The 12,344-nt window shown below is 41.6% G+C and overlaps 1 protein-coding gene across 3 annotated transcripts in view; it reads right to left on the bottom strand.

Annotated features, from left to right (window-relative positions):
• CEP170B (centrosomal protein 170B) overlaps nucleotides 1-12,344 on the bottom strand; it is a 59,716-nt gene continuing 47,372 nt past the window's right edge. Inside the window, exons 11-17 of one of the 3 annotated variants that reach the window (XM_068397870.1) lie at nucleotides 9,015-9,053; nucleotides 8,306-8,449; nucleotides 6,999-7,087; nucleotides 6,340-6,433; nucleotides 4,917-4,968; nucleotides 3,964-4,186; nucleotides 1-2,704 (exon numbers count right to left, since the gene is read on the bottom strand). In XM_068397870.1, the coding sequence (XP_068253971.1) occupies nucleotides 2,701-2,704; nucleotides 3,964-4,186; nucleotides 4,917-4,968; nucleotides 6,340-6,433; nucleotides 6,999-7,087; nucleotides 8,306-8,449; nucleotides 9,015-9,053 (645 nt within the window). In that variant the 3' untranslated portion in view covers nucleotides 1-2,700. Of the gene's footprint in view, nucleotides 4,187-4,916; nucleotides 4,969-6,339; nucleotides 6,434-6,998; nucleotides 7,088-8,305; nucleotides 8,450-9,014; nucleotides 9,054-12,344 lie in introns of all 3 variants that reach the window. The other 2 variants (XM_068397869.1, XM_068397871.1) reach the window with 2 other exon arrangements.

Genomic DNA, 12,344 nt, shown 5'->3' with positions numbered 1-12,344 from the left:
TGATAAAAGAATGATTTATTAGAGCAACTTTATGATAAAATTATACAAAATAACCATTTTTTTTAAAGACATCCACAATATCACCTTGAAACAAAATGTACAGATACTGCCTATAATCCAAACAAAAATAAATTACCATTCAAAAAAAAAAAACAAAAGCAGAAAAAAAAATCAGGGCAGGAGAAACAATCCAAATTATACACAGCATTTCAAGAGGGTGTGGAAAAGAGAAAGTCATTAATTGATTCAAGTTATACAAACGTGTTTCAGCTTTACTCTCAGACAGCTCAGCTTGCATTTGTGTTGCATGCAAATGGAATGATCCAGTGAACAGTTCAGAACAGCAGAATCAGCAGCATAACAACAGCAGAGAGTGAAATAGGCACAATTCAGCACGGGGCACATCGAAAGTGAACAGGTAGTTCTGTCTGGTCTTTGCAAAAGTTATACACATTTACCAAACTTCAAAAATAGCTAGTGTGATCTGCAAAACAAGAAAAAACTAGTAGAATCTTGCACTTAAATACTTTACACTTTTTTATCTTTTTTTTTTGTCTCCTCTGTTTTTCAGTAGGCTGTATGTAAACATTCCAATAGTTGTATCTTTACTAAAATACTTAAAAGATGATGCAGACGTTTTTTTCTCCTGGAGTACGACCACGACATGACATCACCGTAGATACGTTTAGGTCCTCGCTCACAAAGCTCGTACACATTCTCGCAGGAATTTACATTCACTCCATCAGAACAGAGTAACAGGTTTTTACATTTGAAAGTGTCGAACTGAAAACATGGTTTTCAAGTATAGTGGAAGAGCTGAGGGCTGGGATTTTGAAAGGCGCTCAGGGCGTCAGGCACCCAAGGCGTTTGGAAACCCAGAAGGATCTGAGCACTTGCTTCCCTAAGACCTTGAAAATCCCACCCTTTGTTACATTTCTTGAGTCATATATAAAAATACATGAAAGCAATATGGTATGAGAGTGACCCCCAGGTCAGCGTCACCCCTACCAAGCTCAATGCAAGGCCCATCCGTAGCTCACGGAAGCCAACAGGCACCTTATGCACTGATCCTGGGCCACCCAGATACACCACTACACATCTGTTACGGTCACACTGGAGTCACACAGAGGCATGTTTTCATGGTTGCATACAGTACTGCTTGTAAGAACGAACAGTGACTGAAGGAGTTACAGTCGGGTGGCTAGCTCTTTGGCTTATCTGGGGCAGACAAGTGCAAAGGGGGTGTCCTTCAGAAGCAGTGAATGCAAGAAAAAAATATGTTGCATTTCATCATTGACTAGCAAAACTGTTTTAAATGCAAAGATCCAAGGATGGACGTTGTGTCAGGACACAGAAGCATTTTATAGTTTGTCTGAGTCACAAAACAAATCAAGCTGTGTATCCTGCCCCCCTTCACACACACATTTCAAATTATAAACAGACACCAATTGTTGCATCCTTATTAGTCACTTGAAGAGGTACCATATTTTGCGGGTTGATTTAATTGATGTAAGGTGCCTGTGGGCTCTCTCTCAAGTTTAGAACAGAGCAGCCAAGGAAGAAAATCCATCCCTGATGTGTTCATGAATGAAAGAAGAATCAAGCAATTTTCAAGTGAAAATAAACAGAAGTCCCAGGGACACGTTGTAGAGAAACAAAATCCACTAGAGCATAACCATGAAGATGTGGAAACATGGGTAACAAATAATAATAAAAAGTCAGACGTCCAAGTAATTCACATGTCTCTACAGCAAAACTGAAACCAACAGCAACACCTTATCTGTAAAGGTCCTTCAGCTCCTAGTGAGCTGGGGTAGCACCTGGTCAGTTCAAACCCTAACCAAGAAGGGCTTGAAAAATTGTGTCTCATATGTCAGGAATGATACCACCACTTATGATATTCATCAAGGACACAGTCAGGTATTTCAAGATAAGACAGATCAGTATAAATGACTAAATGAACACATTCAGATAGTGCGTATATTACAGGCAGAAGAACATCAAGGGCAAATTCTTTTTTTTATTCTGCATCCATCTACGTGAAATTCAGCAGATTTCTTCATAGAAGAGCATCTCCACAGAAGCAGATGAGTCTTACAACCTACTGGAAATCTTGAAAGGATATTTGTACCTATTGTTTAACAGCCAGCATCTTGCACACTCAAAAGAAACTAACAGCCTGTTGGCATACTCCCATTTTGGGACCAATCCTGTTTCTGCTGAAATTGATAGAAAGCTCCCACTGGCTTCACCAGGAAAGCAATCACGCTCTTTGCTAGTAAGGTTAAACACTTTGTGAGCATCCCTATTTATTTAAATTATTTTAACAGGTTCCCACTGTTACAACATTCTAGCAGAAAAGCTCAGGTAACTACTGCAGCTAACTAAGGAATCCACTACCCACCCCAAAATATAAAGTCAGCACACAAGAAGCAGTCAAGCTTAAGAAACCATTTTCACCAGTTAAACTACACACTGTATGAGGGCAAAGTGGAACTCATCTGCTCATCTTCTGCAGTAAACGTATCCTCCACAGCTACAAAAGAATTTCTTTACCTGATTACTGCTTGTTGACCAGGAAGAATCAATAAGGAATCAACACAAGACAGAAAAAACTGGGAGCAAACACGTCTGGAAGAGGTCCCCTCAAAAGAAAACTTTTGTTCTTAAAGCAACAAAAATTGCTTAGTGTTGTGTGGTTTAACTGAAAGACAGAAAACAAAACCCAACTTTTTTCAAACAAGAAATTGCTCAGTGCAACTGCATGTATTCCTTAGTGTTTCTAGGATTATAACAGACCAAAAACAAAATCCAGACAAAAATCCCAAATGTACCAAGTGCCTGACACTGTTGAATAGTTTCTGAAGAATATCACAGAATGGTGGTCTTCAAGCACTTTTGCATTGAAAAAAAAATCATAACAGAACTAGCCGTAAAAGTGGAGCTACATTTAAGCTATTATTTTTTCAGTGCTGTCAAGTGAACACTAGTTCACAGCAACTGTGCAATTAAGTTTATTACATGAGCCATTGGAACAGATGTTTTTCTTAGCAATTAGCTAATCGCAAACATCTTAGTCTTTGACCCAGCCAAGAGTATTTGTAGCTCATTGTAAATAGATTGCATATTTAAAAAAAAAAAAAAAGAAAAAGCAGTGTAAAGACAGCATTTGTACCAAAATCATGGAAATTTGGCAAGCTAAACTGTAAAATCTGACTTTTTGTACCTACCCCAAACTTTGGGCCTGAAACATCATCAAAAATAGTAACTGTATTAGTAGTCTTCACATTCATACCATTGTTAACTTTTACACTTTCCCAAGAGAAAAACCAAAGGGTTTATTCAGTCTCATTTTGGTTTTTGGACTGAAAAAAAGGATGCACAACTTCAGTGTGGTTGCCTTTTTTATGACTGCTGAAAAGAACTTCTTTCTGTAGTAAGAGCTTCTCCTAGAAACCCACGATATTGCACGATCGTTCTGTTGGATTTGCACATTGATTCCAACAGAGTTGCAATGCTTCACTTGTACACTCAAAAAAAAATAAAACAAATAAAACCAAAACAAATATCGTACCAAAAAAAGCGTTTTTTTAAATTGTGCCTCATAACTGAATGATTATAAACAGGCCAATGCAAGAACACTTTAGCTTCGGCAGAATTGAATGGAGTGTACGCAAAGCCTGTTTTCTTATGGCACACTGAAGAGTGAGTGAGTAATTTTCTAAAAATCAGTTTGCCTCTATGCTGAATACGGGCTGCTCCACAGTGCTAGTCTTGTTTAAAAGGCATACACAGACTTTCCATTCACCCTCACACCATAGATTGGGGTTTTCTTTGTGCAACATGTTAGCAACCTAAACAACTGCTCCACACAAACTGTCCACAAACCACTCATACACAACACTAATGCAACAGTAGATTACAATAAGATAGCAATACAAAATATTGTTTCAGATCACATACTTATCTCCATCTGGAATGAAATTCGAATCTTGTAAGCTAGAAGACCCACAGTTCGATTTCTGTGTGTAGTTTCTCATCTGTGCTGGGGACAGAGTCTCCAGTGTGGGCCCAGAAGTGTTAGCAGTCCTGACTTTAGTGGTTGTAGATTGTTTAGCAGCAGAAGATGTTTTGTTACTGGCAACTACATCCAAGTTTCCAGTAGGGTCAATGATAGCGTTTATGACTGGGAGGGAAAACAAACAAGAGAGACATACACAGACATATTAGCAGCAGTCAGCAGAGTTTCTCAACAGAAGGTTGCTGCCTTCGTTTTTAAGGCAGTAGAACTGTAGGCAGTACTCGCCTTCATTTTAGTCACGATATTTTCTTCATTAATACCTTCAGGCCTAAGCAGCTTTAACAAGAAAAACCTCCCCCAAACTGAAGCTATGAGGACATTCAACTTTCTGATTAAATTGGAAAAGACAAACTACAGCAGTCAAATGGTAAGCTTCTAGCAGAAGGCAAAATGACACCTGTATGTTTTTATATGTCTTTATTAAGCTTCTAGATGATGCAAGAGCTTGTCTTGCCTTTTCTATTGCGCAGAGCTCTACGTGCAAAATTCAAGCCCAAAAATCACAGCACAGCTTATTGGCTGAAAGAGCTGCTCAATATTATTTCAGCAGAACTGACTTTTGCCAGTTCATCTTATGGGAATACGCTAATTACCACAAACAAAGCATTTCCACAGCAACAGCTTCCACATTGCAAAAGTCAACAATTTTCTTAAAAATTGGCAGCACAAGATAAATCTACTGCTCATTCCATATGCACTCATCAGAGAGCACTATGCTAACAAACTGAACTTCTGCATCCTTTCCCAGCTTTCACTGGCAAATCAAGCCACACTATTTTATTTTGTGCAACTTACTGGCATTTGAGAGACAAAAAAAACATTTGACATGACCAACCTTCAAGCTGTTTTTGAACTCTCCTGAGCTCCTTCAGGATAGAACTGATTTCCTAGAAACAAAAGCATCAAAATGGAACATTAAGCAACGAAGCACTCAACTGACACAGGAATCTGGTCTTACTCTTTGTCTTATCTGATCAAGAAGATTCAAAGTCAGTTCTGACCTTGCTTATTTAACAGAGAAGACAAAGCTAGCATCAATGAAGATGATCAGAGGGCTGGAGCACCTCTCCTATGAGGAAAGGCTGAGAGAGTTGGAGTTGTTCAGCCTGGAGAAGAGAAGACTCTGGATAGACCTTATTGCAGCCTCTCAGTACTTAAAGGGGGCTTACAAGAAAGATGGGGACTTTTTAGTAGGGCCTGTTACAATAGGACAAGGGGTAATGGTTTTAAACTAAAAGAAGGTAAATTCAGACTAGATACAAGGAAGAAATTTTTTACAATGAGGGTGGTGAAACACTGGCACAGGCTGCCCAGATAGGCAGTAGATTCCTCATCCCTGGAAACATGCAAGGTCAGGTTGGACGGGGCTCTGCGCAACCTGATCTAGTTGAAGATGTCCCTGCTCACTGCAGGTGGGTTGGACTAGATGAGCTTTAAAGGTCCCTTCCAACCCAAACCATTCTGTGACTCTGTGACCTGTATTTAGGCGCATCTGGTCAGTGCACAGGGACCTCTGCTCTGCATCATTTCACCAAGTGCCACTACACCACCCAGTTCAGAGCCACGGTGGATTTTAGATCTGAAATGCTAGTCGGATTAACTGTACTAAGGCTCCTCCACATCCTCCTTAATACCAAAGGGATGAAGATATTTGCAAACTCAACTCCTAGGCCAGACAAAGCAATTGGCCACATATATACTGCCGTAGCACCGAGCTACACAGGTCCTGCACAGTTATATATACACTTAGCATTAACCATATTTGCTGCGTCCATTATTAAACTTAAATTCCTACTGGCAGTCCCCATAAACAGCAATAAGAGGTCATGAGAGCACAAACACCACCCTAGGGCTAAAGATTTTAAATTGCCCTGTTATCAAACTGTTACAGGTGAAGAAAACAAACATTCACATGAAACACCTGTCTACAACTGAAGCCGTGGCAACCACACGTAGGTGATACTTTGGTAGATGTTTAAATGAGGCCTAATGACCCTGAACTTGAACACCTGTTAAGGGGCTGGATCTTTGAAGAGGAATCACAAAGGAAGAGATGAAGAGTTTGGTGAAACACAACAGCTGGAGGAACCCACTTTGTCACACTTCAAACAGCAACACAAACTAGCAGTTCAACATATGCAAGTGGACTAGAAATTTCAGAAATGGATTTGAGAAGGGACAGAGCTTGTTGTTTTGGTTTCTTACAAAACTCCCATGGATGCAAGCCTTCGGTATTTCACTTGTTCGCATGGTCTTACCTTGTTTGATGTCTTCAGAATTGGCACTTCATTTTCTGAATTAATTTTGGCCTCCATTTCCTCCCACGTCCTTTCAGAGTTTTGAAACAGAATCCTGCAGCACAAAAAATGGAGCAGGTCTTAAAATTGCTATCCAAAAGCTGCTTGTTTAAAGGACTTAGTTATCACAAGATGTGGCAAGAAAGGAGATTAGTGGATTAGTGATCAGACAAAGAGCCTTTCAGCTGATTTAGGAACAATCCAAAGTCCTTCCCCAACTGATGTCTTCTAGAGCAACAACAAGCTTTGAAGAGCTTTCACAAGCCTTGGTGACCCTCAAGCTTTCTAAGAGCCTTGGGAAAGGGAGGAAAGAGGAGACAATCCACTAACAGAAACATATTTTCTGCTAACTCTTTACACAGGCAACATTTCAAAGTTAAGGCATCAACAGGCATTACAAATCCAGCATTAAAATCCCAAAGGCCAAACATATGAGGAAAAGACATGGCAAATAATCCTGTTACCTCTTGTTCACTACACACACAGCTTCCTACATCTAGATTCCCTGCATCTTGATAACACGACTTCCCAAGACAACAATGCATTATCTTCCACAAGTAGCATGCCAACAAACTCAGCAGCAAGTCAACATTTCAGGCCAGGGCTAAAAAGTTACTTACTTCATTTTTTCAGCTAGGTTTTCTGTATTTTCACGGATCGTATGTGATAACTGGGACACTGGGTTCAACATCAGATTGTCAAAGATCACCTAAAATATAAGGGCAGATCAGAGAACTTTTAGCAGAAATTGCATACTACAAAACTGGAAATTTTTACAGTCAATGATCCCCACAAACATCTTCATCTATGGGGATGATACCTGAAGTTCAAGGGAGATTAAGATGACATGCAGCTTTGCTGCAGCACTTTGGCAAAAAGATTAATGCTAGCTTGTTTGCATTTTTTTTGCTTGAGGAGCGTACAAAGAGACGGAGTTGTCTGCAGTAAGACAACTAAGCCTTTCAGAAAGAAAAAGCTTAAGACTTTCCAAGCCTCACAGGCACCTCCCCGCCCCTACCCCAAAAAAAACCTCAAAAAGCCAAATCACAACACAAGAAGTCCCACAGTCTCACTGAAACCATCTAATGTGATTTATATGAGTTCAAGCCACCTTCACAGACATGTAATCCCACCATGTTACATTCTGCTTTATTAAAAACAACAACAAAAACACCACCAAACCCTAAATATTTAAGTCCTGTGGTTCAAAAGAGCCCCCAGGCTTCTGCCAGGAAAGCCAACATCAGCTAGGGGCACTCTGAACCTGCATCTTTTTTCAGCCTTGGCACGTCTCTCTCTTCTGCTCTCTCACCCCAGAAGAATTGCATCAAATTGCACACGTTGGAGGGAACAATGAGAAAAAGTGGCTCGCTGTCTGCACAGCACGGCACAGCAAGCCAGCTGTGCCACGGCACTTGAGCCCAGCGGCAGAAACTCCTCATAAGGTCCAGATCCTGCCACTGCTGCTCTATGGGCAGCTCTGACCAGCTCATGTCCATTGCTGAAAAATAAGGTGCCTTTATTGATTAGGAACAACTGTTTTCATGCCATGATTTCTTGCCACTAAACTGTCGGTGCTGCAGAAGTCAAACTTAAGACTTTTGTGTTTTTCTTTAAAAGAGGAGTGAAATAGCCTAAGAGGGCTCTGACACTGAATGCCTCCTCCCAAACAACAAGTGACCAAGTCTCAGGTTTTAATGGAGTTTTACACAAGAGAGGAAACTTCCGGTCACTATTGGCAAGAAGGGTGATTCTGTTCCTCTGTTTTTCTATTTTAAACACTGTTTCTATACCTACAAGTCAGGGCTCTTGAGAAGTGCATTTTTTTTGAGCAGCCTCCTTTGGCAGCTTAGAGAGAGCAGGTATACAGACTGCAGCTTATGTGTCATACAATGTCATGTATAAAGTAAAGAAAAAGGTAGCCTGCCTCCTCACGGTTTCTTGTCCTCGTTTTTCTTGAGGGATCCTCTTCTCTATTATCATTCATATTTTGGTCAAAATCCTTCAGTTCCACTGATCCCGGAGGCACTTTCTGGTAGTTCAGACTTGCTTCTGGAATGTGCTGCACCAACTTGGAAATAATGAGCAATGAGTCATTAAAAATTAGTAGGGAAGGAGGCACAGAGGCACTCAAGGCAGGTATTGCAGATTTTCACGCAAGCCCCAGAGGAACAGTGATTCATTTAAGTCTTGTTCAGACAGGTACGGGTTCCTAAGCAAATTACTAGACCCCAATCCTGTAAGCATCTACCCACTGGAGTCATCCTATGAAACTCAGTGGGACTATTCCGCTTTATAATTTTGAGACTTGAGCATATAGTTGAAAAGTATATCTTTGCCTTTTTTGAATTTAGGCTAAAAGTCAAAAAGGCCCTGTTTTCCCATATCTTATGTTTTAATATATCAATGCAACATTAAAGTTACACTAAAATTAATTAGAAACCATTTAGTAACACATGGAAGAGATGAAAAAGCAATATAAAACCACTGATAATGCAAATAATTAACAGTAAGAACAGAAAAGGCAAGACATCTACTCCTGTTTGGTTGACTGACAGACAAAAAACTCTAAAAGAAGGTGAGGAAAATAATAGTGACAAGACAGAGATACAAAAATAATGGGATGGAAAGTGCACCTGAGATGGATATGCCAGCCGAAAAGATCTACGAGCAATCTGTGTTAAAACAGAAACAAAGAGGTCAATGCTAGTGAATGACTGTGACAGCCAGTATCAAAGAGAACACATGGTTTGGGGTTATTTTGGGTTGACATTCCCAAAAGCACATTTCTGAGGACCAGCACTTGATGCCCACCCCCTGCATGCACTGAAGCCCATGGAGCTCCTGGTCACCAACCAGTTCTGCAGAGGCGGTCTCGGGCAGCTCCCCAGTTACTTCGAAACAGACTGTGCTGAGTGAAATCCAGCAGCCCTCTGAGCACAGAGAATGGGCTAAACATACAGCCCAGGAGGCTCTTTGGTTGGCAAAGCACACAGCTCTTATGAGAAAACCATGTGCCATCCAAGGTCCAGGCTCCCCACACTCTGCGCAATAGCACTTGGGTTATACATAGGCAGAAGGTATGAGATATTATGGTACAGGGGCACAACAGCCAAAATGTTTAGCTAATAAGCTTCTCTTTTTTTAAGCATCCTTTCGTGAAGCGTAGGAACAGTAAGCTAGGCTGCTTGCAGCGGTGAAACAGTGTCAGAAGGGAATGAGATATTCCTACAGTTCAGCAGTTCTCAGCACAACCAGCTGAAAACACTGTGAGGACAGCACCTGCTCCACCATCACCAGGAGATTTTCACAGGTGACCTGGTCTCTTCTCATGCTTTGTGTTTTGTCGCACCCGTAAGCATTTCCTCTTGTCATACCAACACTCATACTGAGTACATTAAACAACTTAACAAACATAATTGGGCTCTTAAGTTTTTGTTGTATTATTATCACCTTTAAAAAAAGACCAACCAGAAGAATTTCACACAGGGCTAAAATCTGCAGAAGTGGCCAGTGATTTGGGATGACCCACTGGACTATGCTCACAGCAGCTGAGCTTTCAGTTGGACTGCTTGGCTCTGCAGAAAGCTGGGTCCTGTAAACCCTACACACCCACAACCCAAGGCATCCCAAACAACCCGTGGCTTTGGTAAACAGGAATCATGAAGGTTTCACCCTTGCTGAACTCTTTTTTTTGTTTTGTTTGGGGTTTTTTGCTTAATTTGTAGCAGTACTCAGCTAAGTATGCCAAGAATCTAGGTTATTATAAACTATAGAGCTGAGGCTACAAAAACAAACAAAGCCACCCCAAACATGCACTGGGGAAACTGAAAACCTCCCTGGCAAACATCCAAGCCAACACTGGACCTGAAAGGACAAAACATGAAGAATAAGGTTTAAATCTAAGGCTCCATCTTAAAAGTTAAGAGAACACTCATGATTTTAATCTTTAACCAAGCTTTGTCACAGAAGTAATTTAAAAAGCAATTCATCTAAGGCTGAGAAATGCTGTGCCACACACTGGTCTGAACTGAAGCTTCTGGTATGGCATTAAACCCTCAAAAGTGATTCCAGCATCAGTACTTCTTTTTCCTGCATTTTTCCCCACTTTATTAGAATAGGTATAAATATTTAGTAGCAGAAAACCAAGAGCTAGCAGAATGGCATACAGCACTGCAAGAGCCAGAGCAGTGTAAGAGAGTCACACAGAGCAAACATTTCTTATTCACACACTTTCTTTTATCAGAGGTTTCAATACATTCCTATTATAACTATAGTAGCTATTTCTCATCACTATGTCCTTTCCTAGAATATTTAATATAAAGTTGTTTAATAAACACTCACAAAACTCACAGTGCTTAGCATCACACACAGTGATCTTCAGATATTTCCTAGCAACTTCCTTGCATTAAGCCAAAATAATTATTTTAGCATAGATTCAGCAGCACCTAGACTGATGGAAGTGTGTCCGCTCCAGTTCCAAAGATGAGATGTGTGTTTATTAAACCCACAATAGTTTATATGGCTCCCATTCATAACATGACCCCCAAGATGCACCGGTTCAGGATCCCCAGCTATTCAGGATTCAGCTCCACATCTCAGCATCACCAGCAGAAAGTCCTGCTGATTTAACCTGTTCCTGGCTATCGCTAACACAGGGCAGCTCCACTGATGCATGGTGGCATTTTGGGTGTAACTCAAATGGCCCCCCATCCGCTGGCCCTGCTGAAATCACGGTGCTATCCAACCCTGTTTGGAGTAAGTCTAGTTAAAAAGCCTTTATGGAGGTTTCAGCCAGCACTGGCTGAAGGTTACGGCTCCTGATCTGCCTTCATAGGCTCCTACCAGTGCTTCTTCCTTTACATCACTGTAAGATCTCAAAAACTGCTCTGGCAGTGGGTACTGCCAGTAGCATTACCTACAGCGCAACACAGCCCCACATTTGCTCTCCTGACTATTGCGAGGGGGCTGACCAGCATGTACCATGCAGCAGCACTGCAAAGCCACATCGCAGAGAAACCCTCAATGCTCCTGGGTCTGAGAAATCCTGACTTCGGGATCCTGCCATTCAGCATCACAGCCATGTGCTTTGGAGCCGATCGCTTTGCACAGAGTAGAAACATTGTGTTTTGCAGGAGTTCTTCCTCTAGCAGCAGAGGACATACCCCTCTGTATGAGCTGACAGTGGCACTCCACAAAAAAGGAGGTACACTGATTTTCCGGAAGGAAGCAGGTGCTGAGTACTGGTCATAACCAACCCACAGCAAACGTTTCATTTGCAGGTGAGAAGTAAGGTAGATTTGTCACTTTAACTGCTCGAAAAGAATAATACAAAGGCAGTTTTGCAGGTGTGGCACTTGCAAGGAAACGAAGCAATAAAACACTTTATCTCAGAGCCTGAAGCTATTGCGAAACACTTGTGCACTGTGGCTCCAGAGAGCCCCAGGAACAAACCCCTCCCTGAGCAGGCTGCAGCTGAACATGGCTTAACACAAGCACAGCCACCCTCTCCTGATCTTCTGGGTATCCCCTTAAACTTCTGCTTTGCACGTTCAGTGATGATCACAGCAGGGTCACAGGCCCTCCAAGTACTCCCTTAGCAGGGTAACAGGTTTTGGTCCTCAGCTGTGAACCCTGCATAGGACAGGTCTGCAATTCTCACAACATTCAAAGACAACAGAGGGCCAAGGGGCCCACCTGAACAGCAGATAAAAAGAGCTCCGTATTTTTTTAAGTCCATGCTGGTGCTACCACTTGTCTACACAGGAGGGAATCTGGATTTAACAGCAGCAAAGGAAATTTTGCTTTAGCAGCTGGAGCCTCCTGGTGACCTTTCAGCCAAGTTTGAGGGGAGCTGTGGCAGTGGGGGGCCAAACTAAGAAATCGCCTCTCTTTTTCCCACTCCAGTGCAGACAAACTGTGCCACGCAGTTCTGGAGGAAGCCACAGCTTCACTGAAGAGCTGGA

This window comes from Nyctibius grandis, chromosome 4 (assembly GCF_013368605.1).
Source record: "Nyctibius grandis isolate bNycGra1 chromosome 4, bNycGra1.pri, whole genome shotgun sequence".
NCBI lineage: Eukaryota > Metazoa > Chordata > Aves > Nyctibiiformes > Nyctibiidae > Nyctibius > Nyctibius grandis.
The sequence above is the reverse complement of the archived record's forward strand: the minus strand, read 5'-3'. Positions and strand labels throughout refer to the sequence as shown.